We start from the raw sequence: 17,747 nt of genomic DNA on the forward strand, positions 1-17,747 counted from the left end.
ATGCTTCTGCAACACGAGGTATATTTTTTAGAGCAATCCACTTCTTAAAAACACATTATTTACATAATTTAATCTTGTCAGGAGGAGAAACGCCCCCTTGAATCCTCTTCTTCAGAGGTGGGTTCCTCCCAGTTTGGCCCGGTTCGGCGGAACCAGTAATGGTGATTTGGCCTGGGTCGCAGAACCGGCAGCCACACCCCTGAACTGCTTCCCTGCTCTCTTTTGCTGTTGCTGGCATGTTTCTGCGCATGCGCAGAGCAATTTTCACTCAACCGAGCTTGCGCGAGCAATGTGCTGCGAGTGAACCAAGCAGCGCGTGCGTGCAAAGCACGCATGAACTGAACCAGTGCCAACCGGTACAGGAACCCACCCCTGCGCTCTTCTTCCTCACTATCTTGTGTCCGCTAATCAAAAACGGTGTCCCTGCATATCCTATGGAGATATAGCAGCTCAATTCTTTTGACGATTGTTCTCTCAAATCAGCCTTCAAATAATTTAGGCCGGAAAAAAAGGACAAGTGCTTTAGAAAGGTCATAAATTGCACAAACCACAGAACCTACAGTACTAAATATATATATATAGAGAGAGAGAGAGATAATTTCTTTAACACACACCTCAACCGGCACTTATTCACGGTTTTAGAAAATTGGTTTGGTTGAACAGATCCGTGTGGTACACACTATATTACATTATGTTACAATGGCGTAGTAGGCCTAAACTCTCCAAAACATGGGATTGAGGGGATATGGTTTTAAAGCTCTTGCTGAAAACCTGATCCAGCTAGTGATCTACTATACGATATAGCCCATGGCCAGATGTCCTACTTGTGGGTCTACTGAGGCTGAGAACGCGGAGTAGATCGGACTTCTACAGGACTGCAAATGAGAGAGCCTTAGCAGTGATGGGCAGAAGCACTGTTGACTCATAGATCTCTTAAAAAAAAAAAAACAAGTGGAGTACTTGTCCACAGGGAGTCTCCTTAGTGTGGAGACAAGTAGAGGACTTTGCTTTTTCCATGACGTGAGCAGGTGTGAGGTAAAGCCTTAACCTTACCGGTGATTTGAATGCGTGTCTTGAGATTCAGACACGACTTAAGGGTTCTTGACAATTGTGGTTGCCCATCCCTGGTTGAATCTTCTCACTGAGCGCAAGTCACTGGCCCCGCGTTCCCCGTTTCCCCCTCTAGGCAGGCCCCTCAAACGTTCCGTCCTTGGGCCTCAACGTCCCCCTCTCTGCTACAACGCCGTGGTGCTCAAGTCTGCTTTCTCTGCTTTCGCGGCCTTGGGAAGACAGTTCTCTTCGTCGGCCAGCGATACGGGGTTCTCGTGAACTTCCAACGCTTTCGTGTCCTTGGTTTCCACGCTCGGGTCAGCCTCCTTGTTTCGACAACGTTTGCAGCAGCAGCAGCAATACCTGCCACAGACGCCGCCCGCGGCGGTTATGGCATCATCCCAGGGCCGCAAGGAATGCATCCACCGGGGAAGGAAATCCCAGCTCCGCAGCTTCTCCGGGAGCAGGTGCGGCCTCTTCTTCTGCAGGAGGTGGACGGTGAGCACGAAGATCAAGACCAAGAAGACGGGGACGGCCACGCCCACCAGGTAGGGCCAACCGGCCACCGAAAGGCCGAACACGGCCAACGGGATCAGGAAGAAGCAGGTGAGGAGGTAGAAAATGGCGAACCATCGGTACTTGGCGGTGATATTCCCCAGACCTTTTGACAAGCGGATGGGGATACGCATAAAAGGAACCGGGTACCAAAGGATGATCCCTGAGATATTGAAAAAGAAATGGCACAGCGCGATCTGGAAATGAAACAGAGGAGACGTCAGAGGAACATCAAGATGGTACATACCGTACAATCATCTCTTGTTTTCTTCTCTGACACTGAAACCACCCCTGACTTACTCCGGATTGTATAAATATATCTCGGTTCTCTGCTACACACCTCTCAATTCAAAGGAAAAGAAGCCATGCCAGTGTTATCACCTCGGCTTCCCGAGAGCATGAAGCAAACTCCTGGTCCCGACAAAAACCCCTTTTATTCATTGACTGTGAATTCTGCTCATTCCCATCCAGCTAAGTCTTTCAAGGGAGGATTTACGGTCACAGACCTTATCTGGCTTGGAGAGCTGCCAGGCCGATCTCTGCAAAACTTGGCCAGGACTCTCGGAGAGTCATGAACCAATTAAGAGAGCTAATGGTCTCCTGCAAACTCCACTCCCCTTTCGCTCCTCTTTTATCTCCTCTGGGAGGGGCCATTCACCATCTACCTGTGGCCTTACTCCCAAGTGGACCCTGTGCAGTGGGAACTCTGTGCATGAGCACACTGGGAACAGGCTCCAGCTGTTCTTCTGCCTCACTGATGTCTGACTTTGAAGGCAGCTGATAACTGGCATATGGCTCTGGCCCCCTCTCTGCCTCCGACACAGAGCCCTCCTCAGAGCCTTCCTCAGCCCCCAGGACTGGCCCATCTTCCTCCACAACCTCCACATTGTCTGAGTCTGCTGCCAGCTCCTCTGGCCACTGGTGGGCCACAACAGCCGGAGAGAATCCATAACCGCCCAGGTGGTGGTTAAAAACCAGTATTGCCGATGGTTGATCGGTTCATATGGTGCTTTTCATCGCAAAATAATAAGCAGTCTGTACTTAGAATACGCAAGTCTCAAGAAGCAGCATGTTTTAAAGTCCCCTTTCCTCCCCTTAAAATATCCAGTTGAAGTGAAAGCTTTGAGAAAGTTGGCAAGAGAATTTAAACGCAGGTGTTGTAACCCATTCAGCAGCTGAATTAGAGGAGGGGGAGGCATGGGAGTCAGGTTCAGCATCAAGGAAACCTGAGAGCTCCAAGGGGGAAGAGGGAATGGAGAGACAGAGAGAGAGACAGAGAGAGAGAGATAGAGAGAAACAGAGAGAGAGGGGCAGAGAGAGAGAGAGAGACAGAGACAGAGACAGAGACAGAGACAGAGAGAGAGAGACAGACAAACAGAGGCAGAGAGAGACAGACAAACAGAGGCAGAGAGAGACAGAGAGACAGAGACAGAGAGAGACAGAGAGAGACAGAGACAGAGAGAGACAGAGACAGAGAGAGACAGAGAGAGACAGAGACAGAGAGACAGAGAGAGAGACACAGATAGAGAGACAGAGAGAGAGACAGAGAGAGAGACACAGACAGAGAGAGACAGAGAGAGAGACAGAGAGAGAGACACAGACAGAGAGAGACAGAGAGAGACAGAGAGACACAGACAGAGACAGAGAGAGAGAGAGAGAGACAGAGAGAGAGAAACAGAGAGAGAGAAACAGAAAGAAACAAAGAGAGACAGAGAGAGACAGAGACAGAGAGAGACAGAGAGAGAGACAGAGAGAGAGACACAGAGAGAGACAGAGAGAGACAGAGACAGAGAGAGACAGAGAGAGACAGAGAGAGAGAGACAGAGAGAGAGACACAGACAGAGAGAGACAGAGAGAGAGACAGAGAGAGACAGAGACAGAGACAGAGAGAGACAGAGAGAGAGACAGAGAGAGAGAGACAGACAGAGACAGAGAGAGATAGAGAGAGAGAGACAGATAGAGAGAGAGACGGAGAGAGACAGAGAGAGAGGTGGAGCCTGGGCCGTCCATCAGCCCTCAGATGGAGAGTCAACAGCCCCCAGGTCTGGAGGGGGTGATGAGGAAGAGGAGGAAAAGCTGTGCCCAGTGCCTGATGCACAGATGCACAGAAAGCAGAGGAGAGGAGAGCAGTGGAAATCTATGGGCCGGTCCTTGGGACGGAAGAGCCACCGCTGCTAGCGCATGCACATCAGCCAGTGTTCTTCTGGTTTCCGGCGTGCATAAGCACCGGCCAGCTTGGCTTTGCACATGTGGAAACCCAAACACCAGCTGGCTGGCATGCATGCATGTTCTGGCTACCCTATCTTCACGCGGGCCCGAGCACTGGAACCCCGAAAACTAGCTGACCGGTGCACATGCATTTCCTGTGCTCTGGCGTTTGTTCCGGTATGGGTACTTGGTACCGAAAAGATTCACCATCGTTGCCTTAAAGCAAATCGTCCCGGCTGAAGAGAAACGTGAGTGGAAAGGAGTGGTTTTAGTCGAATTGCATCAACGAGAGTCTTTCGAATACTAAGAAGTGCTCACCTGTAAGGAGTATTTCAGTCGGTTTCCCGGGCTGGCCATTGCGGCTAGAATGGCTGTTGTCGTTGTCCCAATATTCGACCCCAAAGTTAGGGGGTAGGCCCGCTCTATACTTATAACTCCAATTCCTGATGGGAAGAAAAGGGGAGAAATTGCATTGTTTGATGGTAAGTCTACACCAGTGGTTGCCAAACTTGGCAACTTTAAGACTGGTGGACTTCAACTCCCAGAATTCTCCAGCCAGCTCTGCTGGCTGGAGAATTCTGGGAGTTGAAGTCCACCAGTCTTAAAGTTGCCAAGTTTGGCAACCACTGGTCTACACAATGCCGTAGCGCTCAAATTATTTCATCCACTGAGCGAGTGGCTTTCCCATCGTCCACAATTCTGATGCCTTGCTGTCAAACGTGTGGAAATCGGGTTAATCCGGGCCGTTCAAATGACTATGAAGGTTCATTGCAAGCTTAAGCGCTCTACAAGAATCTGAGCTACTAACGGTCAAAGGGAATTGGTGGTAGAGAGGAGCTGTGGTGGCGCAGTGGCTCGAATTGCGGTGGTTAGAGTGCAGCATTGTAGGCAAACTCTGCCCACTGCCAGGAGTTCGATCCTGACCGGTTCACGGTTGACTCAGACTTCCATCCTTCCGAAGTGGGTAAAACAAGGACCCCGATTGTTGGGGGCAAGAGGCTGACTCTGTAAACCGCTTAGAGAGGGACTGTAAAGTGGTATATAAGTCTAAGTGCTATTGCTAGTCCGTCCTTCCTTCCTTCCTTCTTCCCTCCCTCCCTCCCTCAGACCCGAAATCCAGCTGGCCGCTGGGAGGCGCACATCCCTGCGTGGTAGAGCTGAGCTGGGCAACAGCTGGCGTGCCCGCAGAGACGGCTCTGCATGGCACCTGTGGCACTTGTGCCATAGGCTGGCCCTCATGGGTATAAAATATAGCAGCTATTCTGTTGCAGATCAATCCAGCAAATGAAAGATAGACAGATTCTACTTTGTTCAAATTCACACGCACAGAAAGATAATAACAAAAGGAAAAAAAAAGCGCTTTGTGTTACAAAGATTTCTCCAGCTCTTACCAACAAGTGGAGTGATAGCCGAGGTGAAGACCGAACTGCTTTGAACAATGAAGGTCATCCCAGCTCCTACCAGCATAGCCAGATAACCAGTTACCCAAGAAAACGGGAAGGGGAAATCTGGAAAACAGAGGAGTAGAAGATTTATGCAGCCCGTTCCGTTCTACCTAATCCATTGTCTTAAATATTTATAACAGGCTAACAGTTGGAAGGGATCTTAAATGGTAAAGGGAAAGGTTTCCCCTTGGACGTATGTGCTAGTCGTTCCCGACTCTAGGGGGCGGTGCTCATCTCCGTTTCAAAGCCGAAGAGCCAGCGCTGTCCGAAGACGTCTCCGTGGTCCTGTAGCTATTCTATTCATATTCTATTCTTTCATTCTTTATTCTATTCTATTCCATTCTTTATTCTATTCTTTCATTCTTATTTCTATTCTTTCATTCCTATTCCTATTCTATTCTTTCATTCTCTATTCTATTCTATGCTATTCTTTCCCTATTCTATTCTGTTCTATTCATATTCTATTCTTTCATTCTTTATTTTATTCCATTCTTTCATTCTCTATTCTATTCTTTCATTCTTAATTCTATTCTATTCTTTCATTCTTTATTCTATTCTTTCATTCTTTATTCTATTCTATTCTTTCATTCTTTATTCTATTCTTTCATTCTTATTTCTATTCTTTCATTTCTTTCTATTCTATTCTTTCATTTCTTTCTATTCTATTCTTTCATTCCTTTCTATTCTGTTCTATTCATATTCTTTCATTCTTTATTTTATTCCATTCTTTCATTCTCTATTCTATTCTCTTCTTTCATTCTTATTTCTATTCTATTTCTATTCTATTCTTTCATTCTCTATTCTTTCATTCTTTATTCTATTCTTTCATTCTTTATTCTATTCTTTCATTCTCTATTCTATTCTATTCTATTCTATTCTATTCTATTCTTTTCATATTCTATTCCATTCCATTCTATTCTTTCATTCCTAATTCTATTATATTCTTTCATCTATTCTACTCCACTCTGTTCCGAAGAAATACTTTTGACTTAATAACTGCTAGGAAGAATTCACTTTTTAATATCTTTTTAAAAACTATTCCTGCCCTTTTTGTTTTTGGTTCACCCTTCGTTTCATTTCTTGCACTTTTTTGCCTCCCCCCTCCTCCGAGCAGCTTTTTTCTTCCTTCCTTCCTTCCTTCCTTCCTTCCTTCCTTCCTTCCTTCCTTCCTTCCTTCCTTCCTTCCTTCCTTCCTTTATACTCCCTTGCTTTCCTCTTTCTGTTGAAAACTATTTAAACAATTAAATACCGAAAAGAAAGAAGAGGGGGAGAAATACGTACCAGTATTGAGCGTTTTCTTGATGACATTCGCGACTTGTCCTTTAAGCACCGAGTTCAGGAGTTTGACGATCAACACCAGGCACGTGCAGAGGACGAGCAACGAGAGCGCGAGCAGGATGAGGCCCACGGCCAGATCCTGCAGCGGAGAGTCTACAAAAATGTGCTTGCCTACGGAGGGAGAAGGGACAAGTCAACCAAGGCTAAGCGGCTCGTGTCCTGTTGGGTCCGAAAAGTTGACAGTTGGGTAGGAAGGTGAAGATGGCTGCCGTAACAGCCACAATGCCCCGCTAGTATTTTTATGTGCAATGCTTCAGATGTGGCCACGATCTTGACTTTTGGGATCCAGCGAGAAACCTTTGATTTGAACCATTCCTTCCTCCTCCTTTCCTGCCTTCACTTGTATTTTTTTTTTAATAGGATAGAATTAGAATAGAAAATAGAATAGAACAGAGAAGAGAAAAGAAGAGAGAATAGACAATACAATTAGAATTAGAATAGAAAAAAAGGGAATGGAATGGATTGGATTGGAGTGGAGTGGAATGGAATTAGGATTAGAATTAGAAGAGGAGAGGAGAGAGAATAGACAATTAAAATTAGAATAGAAAAAAAGAGAATGGAATGGAATGAAGTGGAGTGAAGTGGAATGGAATAGAATTAGAGAAGAGAAGAGAAGAAAGAATAGATAATAGAATAGAAAAAAGAGAAAGGAATGGAGTGGAGTGGAGTAAGGTGGAATGGAATAGAATTAGAATAGAGTAGAGTAGAGTAGAGTAGGGTAGGGTAGAGTAGAGTAGAGTAGAGAGAAGAGAAGAGACAATAGAATTAGAATTAGAATAGAAAAAAGGGAATGGAATGGATTGGATTGGAGTGGAGTGGAATGGAATTATTAGAATTAGAAGAGGAGAGGAGAGGAGAGAGAATAGACAATACAATTAAAATTAGAATAGAAAAAAGAGAATGGAATGGAATGAAGTGGAGTGAAGTGGAATGGAATAGAATTAGAGAAGAGAAGAGAAGAAAGAATAGATAATAGAATAGAAAAAAGAGAAAGGAATGGAGTGGAGTGGAGTAAGGTGGAATGGAATAGAATTAGAATAGAGTAGAGTAGAGTAGAGTAGGGTAGGGTAGAGTAGAGTAGAGTAGAGAGAAGAGAAGAGACAATAGAATTAGAATTAGAATAGAAAAAAGAGAATGGAATGGAATGGAATGGAATAGAATAGAGGAATGAAAGAATGGAATGGGATAGGATAGGATAGAATTCTTTATTGGCCAAGTGTGACACAAGGAATTTGTCTTTGGTGCATATGCTCTCGGTGTAGATTAAAAAGTATTATTAATTAATTACTAATCAATTAAGTAAGCGAGTTAGCATTAATTCAGACACTTATCAAATTGCACTTTCATAAAGCACCACAGTTCCTTCGGTGGCCGTTCAAAGTTACAACAGCGCAGGAAGAAGGGACTTACGGCCATTTCCCCCCCCTCCACCCCTGTGACTGTTGCGGCTTCCCCATGATCAACGCTCAGATTCTTGGGCCGCTATTGCGATGGGGTGAGCCCTCTCTCCAGCCTGACGTTTTCCCAGCGCAGCCCCTGGCCACCTCTTGTTTTGAGAAACGGGCCTTCTCTCTTTAGAGAAGGCTTAAGGCAGCCCCTTCCCCTTACATTTCTCAAGATTCTGGGTTTCCGTCACGTTTTTGAGGGTCCAGGTCATATTTCCGCTGGTCCAGCAAAGTCCCGAAGAGGTGCAGTTTTCGGGTCCTGGGACGGTCGTATTCATTTCAACCTAGGCATTGAGACAAAACAGCTCGATGAAACCCAGTTCCTTATGCTGATTTAGGCTCTATTATTATTCAAACAAACAGCAAAAAACCATGGCAACCACAAAGAATCCACCTTAGCAGTGGGAACGATGGAACGATGGCCCTATTTCACCCGTCACAGTGGAATGTTAATTCACGGCGTAAGAGAATCACAAAGCCAGGAGGGTCTTTGGGGGGGTCTTCTGATACAAAGTTCTTCTCAAAGCAGGACACCTTCCACCCTCCCAGACAAATGGCAGTCCAACCTAGAGCCGAGGTGGCGCAGTGGTTAGAGTGCAGTACTGCAGGCCACTTCAGCTGACTGCTAGTTCTGCAGTTCGGCTGTTCAAATCTCACCGGCTCAAGGTTGACTCAGCCTTCCATCCTTCCGAGGTGGGTAAAATGAGGACCCGGATTGTTGTTGGAGGCAATATGCTGACTCTGTAAACCGCTTAGAGAGGGCTGAAAGCCCTATGAAGCGGTATATAAGTCTAACTGCTATTGCTAACTGCTAACCTCTTCTGGAAAAGCTCCAGAGATGGAGCATTGACTCCTGGCAACCCTACAGATAAGTCCCTTCCTTGGCAAGGTTTCCAGAAATGGTTTAAAATTGAGGGGTGTCTTTCGTGCTCCCTGGGCCTGGTGGTTTTCCTGCAGGTGTTTCAGCAAACAGCAAACAGTACAGAAGATATACACTGTTTGTAGTGTTACATTTCGTGGCACGACAAAACCCTGCTCGACTAAGCCGCGCCCGATTAAACCGCGTCGCTGACGTCATCAACAGGGCGACAACAGCCAGCGCGGAGAAAGAAGGGCGCTTTAAATAGCGCTTTGAAAGCAAGCCGATTCAAGTTAAGGTAAGGGTTAGCTTTAGGGTTAGCTTTAGGGTTAGCTTTAGGGTTAGGTTAAGGGTTAGGGTTAGGGTTAGGTTTAGGGTTAGGTTTAGGGGTTAATTTTAGGTTTAGCATTTACAGTGTGCTTCTGTTTCCGCGCTGTTGTTGCGCTGTTGATGACGTCAGCTACGCGATTTTGTCGAGCGCGGTTTAGTCGAACGCGGTTTTGTGGTGGAACCGTTACATTTCACACTATACTTGTGCAGAGGCTGTTAAAATTGTTGTGGCTTTCTGGAAGTCCAGGTTCGTCTCTGCTATTTAAAAGGAGATACAATAGCCCTGGGCCTCTTCAGGTCAAGCGTTTATTTTAAAAAGCTGCTTCATTTTGTTAAGTTGACTAGAACAATAATAAAGCAGTCTTTAAAAAAATAAGTCTCATAATTTGGACATTCTACAGGCATTTATAGTTATTGACTTACCTCCTTGCAGCAAACAGCCGGTTTCAGTTTAGCCTGATTAGCACAAGAAGAAAAAAAATCTGTCTCTGCCTCCCAGCAATTTGCCTCCTTGCAGAAAACAGCAAGTTTCACTTTCACTTTCAGTTTAAGCACGGGCCTCCCGATCATCAGCTGTTTCAGGCTGCAGGGATGGCCATAGCCTATTGCCGCCTCCCGCAAGCCCCATTTTCCCCGTTGGCTGCAAGGAGGTAAATTGCTGGGAGGCAGAGGCAGAGTGGGGGGCGGTGGGTGGGTGGGGGCTACATTCAGTGTATAAGACGCACCCACATTTTCACTCTCTTTTAGGGGCTGCGTCTTATACTTTGAAAAATACGGTATCTACCCTTTCCAAAACAATAAATGCAATCTCAGTTTGATTTCCTAGAAGAATGACTACCTAGAACATTATCACATTATCATGATCACCCCCTTCATTTAGTGAGCAGTTATTAAAGATAAAAAGGACTAATTCAACGATAAGCCAGGCCTCTTATCTGCATCAAATCATCCCTTAACGCAACACTCACCACGTTCTTGGTTGTTTTGCACCAATTTTTCACCAGGCTTTTATTTTTCGCTGATTCATCTCCCGTCGCGATTGCATTTATGACTGATTTATCGAGCTGTTAATCAAAGGAAGGAAAATGGAAATCCCAGTTTATGGGGGGTTCAATTGAAGGACGCACATTTCATCAGATTAATTTTCTTGTGCCTTGCAGCTTCCAAAAGGTCAACCCAATGTGACTCAGGAGGTTTGAAAAGCTAACACGATGTCAAAACAAAATATAACTTATAGAGCCAGCTGTGGGCAACAGCTGCCAAAAAAGCCAACACAGTTCTAAGCTGCATCAACAGAGGGAGAGAATCAGGATCACGTGAAGTGTTGATACCACTATATAAGGCCTTGGTAAGGCCACACTTGGAATACGGCATCCAGTTTTGGTCGCCACGATGTAGAAAAGATGTTGAGACTCTGGAAAGAGTGCAGTGAAGAGCAACAAAGAGGATTAGGGGACTGGAGGCTAAAAAAATATGAGGAACGGTTGCAGGAACTGGGTGTGTCTAGTTTAATGAAAAGAAGGACCAGGGGAGAGAAGGAGGAGAGAGGAGGAGGAGAAGGTGAAGAAAGAGAAGGAGAAGGAGGGAGAAGGAGGAGAAAGAGAAGGAGGAGAAGGAGAAGAAAGAGAAGGAGAAGAACTTGTTTCTTGGGTGAGAAGCAAAACATCTTCAAAAATTAACAAAAAACTCCAGTTGCCTCCTGAAAAAAAAGCACTTTTGGGCCAACTAGGACTAAGAAGCCCCATGGATGTTCTGGAGTCCTCCCCCCCCCCCCCCACATTCCTAGCATCGCATTAGTGAGGGGCGCAGAGAGATCGGAGCCAACCTGGTCTGGGTCAATAAACCAGGGAAGAATTTATACCTGGATGATGAGTTTTGTGAAGGGATCCGTGATGACTTTCAGCAATTCGGGGGCGTTTTCCCCACTCTCCAGCTGAAACGAGTCCACAATAAGGCTGGTCAGGCGGTAGAGATACTGAGAGGCCACTTCGATGGGCAACAGGACAAACACGGAGAGCCAGTTAAAGAAATCGTGGACAGTGGCCCCCGCAAAGGCCCTGGAGACAAAGAAACAGAGGGCGGTCAGAAGAGGCTCAGCAGAAAGACAACCAAAGGCATTAAAAAGAGCTTCAGAGGGTTGATGTTCAACTAAGCAACCCCCATGGAGAACGTTCCTCCAGGCCTTCCTGTCCTCTACCATCCTCTGGAGTCCATTCAAGCTCACTCCGACTGCTTCGGTGGCTCCATCCAGCCCCCTCCTTCTCTGCCGTCCCCTTTTTCTTCCTTTGCCCCCCATCTTTCCCAGCATGAGGCTCTTCTCCAGGGAGTCCTTCTTCCTTCTCCTTAGGCGGCCAAAGTCTTTGAGTTCCCTCTTCAGGATCTGGCCTTCTAAAGAGCAGCCAGGGTTGATCTCCTCTAGGACTGACCGGTTGGATGGCCTTGCAGTCCAAGGGACTCAATGCAGGAGTCTTCTTCTCCAGCACCAGAGTTCAAAGGCCTCCATTCTTTGGCGCTCAGCCTTCCTTATGGTCCAACCTTCACAGCCATCCATGGCAGCTGGGAAAACCACAGCCTTGGCTAGATGCACTTTTATTGGCAGGGGGATGTCTCTGCTTTTTAGGATGCTGTCTAGATTTTCCATCGCTTTCCTCCCCAGGAGCAAGCCTCTTTTGATTTCTTGGCTGCCATCCCCATCTTGGAGCCCAGGAAAATAAAATCTGTTCCTACCTCCATTTCTTCCCCCTCTATTTGCCAGGAATTGGGAGGGCCAGATTCCATGATCTTAGTTTTCTTAAGGTTGAGTTTCAAGCCAACTATTGGGAATGGAGATTTTGCAGTATCCTTCCCCTGGAGTTGGGGGGTAATGGGGATTTTGCAGTATCCTTCCCCTGGAGTGGGGTGTGAATGGGGATTTTGCAGTATCCTTCCCCTGGAGTGGGGTGTGAATGGGGATTTTGCAGTATCCTTCCCCTGGAGTGGGGTGTGAATGGGGATTTTGCAGTATCCTTCCCCTGGAGTGCGGAGGGAAGGGGGATTTTGCAGTATCCTTCCCCTGGAGTGGGGAGTGAATGGGGATTTTGCAGTATCCTTCCCCTGGAGTCGGGAGGGAAGGGGGATTTTGCAGTATCCTTCCCCTGGAGTGGGGTGGGAAGAGGGATTTTGCAGTATCCTTCCCCTGGAGTGGGGTGGGAATAAAGATTTTGCAGTATCCTTCCCCTGGAGTGGGGAGGGAAGAGGGATTTTGCAGTATCCTTCCCCTGGAGTGGAGAGGGAAGGGGGATTTTGCAGTATCCTTCCCCTGGAATGGGGAGTGAATGGGGATTTTGCAGTATCCTTCCCCTGGAGTGGGAAGGAAATGGGGATTTTGCAGTATCCTTCCCCTGGAGTCAGAAGGGAAGGGGGATTTTGCAGTATCCTTCCCCTGGAGTGGGAAGGAAATGGGGATTTTGCAGTATCCTTCCCCTGGAGTCGGAAGGAAATGGGGATTTTGCAGTATCCTTCCCCTGGAGTGGGAAGGAAATGGGGATTTTGCAGTATCCTTCCCCTGGAGTCGGAAGGGAAGGGGGATTTTGCAGTATCCTTCCCCTGGAGTGGGAAGGAAATGGGGATTTTGCAGTATCCTTCCCCTGGAGTCGGAAGGAAATGGGGATTTTGCAGTATCCTTCCCCTGGAGTGGGAAGGAAATTGGGATTTTGCAGTATCCTTCCCCTGGAGTCGGAAGGAAATGGGGATTTTGCAGTATCCTTCCCCTGGAGTCGGAAGGAAATGGGGATTTTGCAGTATCCTTCCCCTGGAGTGTGGAAGGAATGGAGATTTTGCAGTATCCTTCCCCTGGAGTCGGGAGGGAAGGGGGATTTTGCAGTATCCTTCCCCTGCCACGCCCACCAAGCCATGCCCACAGAACCAGTAGTAAAAAAAGTTTGAATCCCACCACTGCCTTACTTCATACTTAAGTGCTCACTAGAGGGGGTATGCGTAAGCGCACCAACGTGCCTATCGTCCCTATCATTGTAATTTTATACTATTCCTCTTTTCGTTTCTGTTTGACAAATTACAATAAATAAATAAATACAAATGGTGAAAAATTAGCCAAAAGTCACTTTCTTTCAGTGTGGTTTTTGAACAGTGGCTGAACAAACTCTTGGAAGTTGAGGGCTGACCAGGATTGTTATTACAGATGGCATAAACATTTAGTTTTGTACTAATTTTAGAGGTTTTCTTGGGCTGCCTTTCTCGGCAGTGACATTATTACCCTGATTCCTATTAGATAAAGATAAATCTTAAGATAAATAAGTGATACCTTCGAAATTCATTCCTATCTCCAGCTTGCATCAGTGCCACAATGGTGTTGGTCACCGAAGTCCCAATATTCGCTCCCATTATGATGGGGATAGCATGCTTAACGCTCAACACTGCAAAAATAAATGTATAACACAATAAGGATTACAGGTAAACATGTAACAAAGGAGAACTTATTGGCTCATACAGGACTGCTTCAGTGCCTGCAAGGTACCAAATTCCAGTCCTCCCAATTGCTTTCTGCCAAACTTTTGTATGCACAGAGTTTATACAAAACATAAACAGGCTGTGTAAACAGAGGAGCAGAATCAAAATCATGTGAAGTTTTAGTACCGCTTTGTAAAACCTTAGTTAAGGCCATGCCTGGAATGCTGCATCCAGTTTTGGTAACCACATGCCAAAAAAAAAAGATGTGGAGACTCTGGAAAGAGTGCAGAGAAGAGCAAGAAAGGGGATCAGGGGACGGAGGGAGAAAACATATGAAGAACGGTTGCAGGAATTAGGTTTGGCCAGTGTACAGAAAAGAAGGACCAGGGGAGACATATATAGCAGTCTTCCAATATCTCAGGGGTTGACACAAAGAAGAGGAAGTCAAGCTGTTCTCCAAGGCACCTGAGGGCAGGACAAGAAGCAATGGGTGGAAACTAACTAGTGGTGGGATTCAAATAATTTAACAACCGGTTCATTGCCCTAATGACCAGCTGGGTGAGCATGGCTCGGTGGTCATGTGACCGTGTGGGCATGGCCAACTCAACATCATTCACGTCGATGGGCATTTCATCTTAGCATGGCATGAACAGCACCTGTCCACCGAGCAGCTGGAGCATCACGGAGGCTGGAAGAGGTATCACAGGCAGGTATGATGCATGCACGCGCCGCGCACAACCATGTGGGTGATGCCGGGCCTGTTCCAGACATACCGGTTGGAAGAGGCTCTGGAACCCACCACTGGTCTTGACGGGCACTGGAGCGCTGGAAAATGCCCTGGAAAATGCCCAGAAAAACAGCCAGAAATAGCCAAAAACCAGACAGGCATGTACTGGCCAGCTGTTCTTCGGGTTTCCGGAGCTCCAGAGTGTGTGCGGGCACACACACACACACACACATGCATGCATACGCATTCTGGTTTGGGCACTCGGTACCGAAACCGTTTACCATCCCTGGTACACGTGAAAAAGACACCCTGCTGACAATGATAGAAGGAGGCCCTTACTCGTGGATTGCTCCCTTGTTATTCCCCTATTTTGCGGCTGACAAACTCTCAGAAGAAGTTACGAAAATCCAAAATCGGCTCTACGGTTGACTCACGTGAAGAAGACACCATGCTGACAATGATAGAGGAGGAAGTGCTGGAACTTTGCACCATCACTGTCACCAGGACGCCGATGACGAGGCCTGCGACGGGATTTGATAAGACGGAACCATCCTTGAAAATGTCCCCTGCTGCTTTGCCTGCGGAAATAAAACTTACAGGTAGTCCTTGACGTGCGACAGTTCACTTAGCGACCGTTGCAAAGTTGCAACGGCTCTGAAACAAAGAGACTTAGGCCCATTCATCGCACTTATGACCATTGCAGCCTCTCCGGGGTCAAAATTTGGATGCTTGGTGACTGGTTCATACTTATGACGGTTGCAGTGTCCCAGGGTCATGTGATCACCTTTTTGCAACCTTATCATCAGCAAAGTCAATTGGGAAAACAGAGTCACTTAACAACTGGGGTGACTCATTTAACAACAGTGGTGGAAAAGGTCGTAAAATGGGGCAAAATTCACTTAAATATTTTGCTTAGCAACAGAAGTCTTAGGCTCAATTAGGGTCGTGAATGGAATACTACAGCTTTAAATAACCTTTATAACACTATATAACTCCATAACTCCAACTATATAACTCCATAACAAAAAGAGCAACATCTGGAGATGATCTGATGCACCTCACAGGATGTGAACCATAGCATAAAGAACAGAGGTTTACGTTTATTAGGCATTCTGTTTATATAAAGGACCACACAGAGCAAAGAGTACAATAACCATGTGCTTTACTGCTAAACTACTGTATTTAACTGCAACAGGAAACAGGAAACTCTACTTAAAACAAAAGACCATAGAGTAAATACCATAGATCCAAACTTGTAAATACTGCCATCTACTGGCTGAATACTACTGTAGTTGTTGCACAGAAATACCCCATTCCAACAATGAATTCCAACAACGTTATATCACCAGCCTTTCAAAAAAAAAAAAAAAGACTGTGGAAAAATGTCCCTTAAATTGTATTTAACTACAATACCTGTCCTTCATAGCATGAAAGACTTATAGGGAAGGGAACTTGTTTCCTTAACTGGAGATGAAGGCTACAAGGGTTCGCACAACTTTTTGCATATGGGTGTATACACCGATCTACCTCCTTCAAGTGTCTGTGAAAGGTGTTTTATCTATTGAATCTCCTGGATAAGACGTTCTCCATCACCATGTGCATTACCAAACTCTGGATTAAGAGATTAGTTTGGGTAAGAGATTAAGTCATAGATTGGCAGCTACCTGCACAAAGTTACAACAGTGCAGGTGGAAGAAAACAAACAGGTCCCCTCCCACGCGACGCCCACTATCTCCCCCTTGTGATTGACAGCTCTTATGCCCAGTGGGCCTCAGAGGCTGGTTGTGTTCAACTAAGCATGCCCAGGGAAACTGAGTTGCCAGGAGCCTCTTAGAACCGTGTTTACCAACCTCAACCACTTCAACATGGATGGAGTCCAAGGCTGGCTGGGGATTTCTGAGAACTGAAGTCCACCCATCTTAAAAGTTTGTTGACACGGCCTTGGAGGAAAGATCAATTACGTCAGCTACTCCTGAACTAGCGGGAGCAACAATCCTCCGTGCAATGAAGTACGGGTGTGAGAGTTGGGCACGAAGAAAGGCTGATCGAAGAAGAAGAACTGGCGCCTGTGAACTGCGGCATGATATAAATTATTGTGTACACCACGGACAGTCGGAGCAATCAACGAAGAGGGGTTGAATTGGTGCCAGCGAGATTAGCGAAAATATTTCCAAACAGATCAACGGACTGCTGGAAAAAGGCCCAAGGAACATATTGTCATATGTGGTGGGCATGCATATATATATAGTCACAACCCCTGGTAAGCCCCAGCTTCCTCTAACTGCTTCCATCATCTGTCAATCGGCTCGTCACAAGAGTCCATCACGACAGAAACCCAATATTTTTACTGTTACCTTTGTTATATTTGTGTTGTTTTTTTTAAACACACACACACATTATATGTGTGTGTGTGTGTGTGTGTGTGTTTATTTGTGCTGATAAATAAATAAAGGGAGACTAGTATAGATCTATTTCAAGCTATTTAGCTCTCATCAGCTAGCCATACCCTTACTACCCTTAGCCTAATGGCTAAGAAGTCTGCCTAGTATGTAATATAGCCGAGGTTCAAATCCCAGTAAGGGTATGGCTATCTGATGAGAGCTAAATAGCTTGAAATAGATCTATACTAGTCTCCCTTTATTTATTTATCAGCACAAATAAAACACAAATATAACAAAGGCAACAGTAAAAATATTGGGTTTCTGTCGTGATGGACTCTTGTGACGAGCCGATTGACAGATGATGGAAGCAGTTAGCTTCCTCCCATAATTGGGGCTTACCAGGGGTTGTGACACTAAATATATACATACATGTATGTATGTATGTATGTATGTATGTATGTATGTATGTATATGGCATTTTGGCCTTAGCAAGTTGGCCATGGCAAGTTGACCTTGGCAAGTTGGCCACAGCGAATTGTCACAGCTATCCTTAGTACCAATAATCCTGATTATATAATGCCTTAAAAACAGAATTGTTTCTGATTCTTTTGGAGCTGCCATAAATGCCCCTTGTAGCTTTATTGACACATTCCTCGGCCTCGAAGAGCCGTTCTTTTGGAGTTGCAATGCTTGAAAATATTTATTCTGCAGAAATGAAGCCGATAAGACTTTCTCTATCCTCAAATAACGTACATTGTAATGTAATGAGTTGGAGACACTTGAAATTCCTGCCTTACCTCCAACTAACTGGAAGGCAGAGCTGAGCACGTCCAAGGAGCAGACGAAAAAGTAAAGCAATCCGAGCAGAAGAATAAATTTCACGGCGCCTCGCAAAACATAAAGGACTTTGTGTTTTCCATCGAGCTCTGCAAAAGACAAAGGGAGCATTTGTCTGTAATTAGC

The 17,747-nt window shown here is 45.8% G+C and overlaps 1 protein-coding gene across 3 annotated transcripts in view; it reads right to left on the minus strand.

Moving 5' to 3' along the window:
* Positions 1 to 301: 301 nt before the first annotated feature.
* Positions 302 to 17,747, minus strand: part of SLC34A2 (solute carrier family 34 member 2) — a 49,162-nt gene continuing 31,716 nt past the window's right edge. For all 3 annotated transcript variants that reach the window (XM_087724885.1, XM_087724884.1, XM_087724886.1), the window contains exons 4-13: positions 17,582 to 17,710; positions 14,838 to 14,981; positions 13,531 to 13,642; positions 11,092 to 11,287; positions 10,199 to 10,294; positions 8,205 to 8,325; positions 6,540 to 6,707; positions 5,205 to 5,321; positions 4,132 to 4,256; positions 302 to 1,802 (exon numbers count right to left, since the gene is read on the minus strand). In XM_087724885.1, coding sequence (XP_087581011.1) covers positions 1,236 to 1,802; positions 4,132 to 4,256; positions 5,205 to 5,321; positions 6,540 to 6,707; positions 8,205 to 8,325; positions 10,199 to 10,294; positions 11,092 to 11,287; positions 13,531 to 13,642; positions 14,838 to 14,981; positions 17,582 to 17,710 — 1,775 coding nt within the window. In that variant the 3' untranslated portion in view covers positions 302 to 1,235. The remainder of the gene's footprint in view (positions 1,803 to 4,131; positions 4,257 to 5,204; positions 5,322 to 6,539; positions 6,708 to 8,204; positions 8,326 to 10,198; positions 10,295 to 11,091; positions 11,288 to 13,530; positions 13,643 to 14,837; positions 14,982 to 17,581; positions 17,711 to 17,747) is intronic.

This window comes from Thamnophis sirtalis, unplaced genomic scaffold, assembly GCF_051295495.1.
Source record: "Thamnophis sirtalis isolate CommonGarterSnake01/CBP01778 unplaced genomic scaffold, rThaSir2_p1.2 scaffold_10, whole genome shotgun sequence".
Lineage (NCBI taxonomy): Eukaryota > Metazoa > Chordata > Lepidosauria > Squamata > Natricidae > Thamnophis > Thamnophis sirtalis.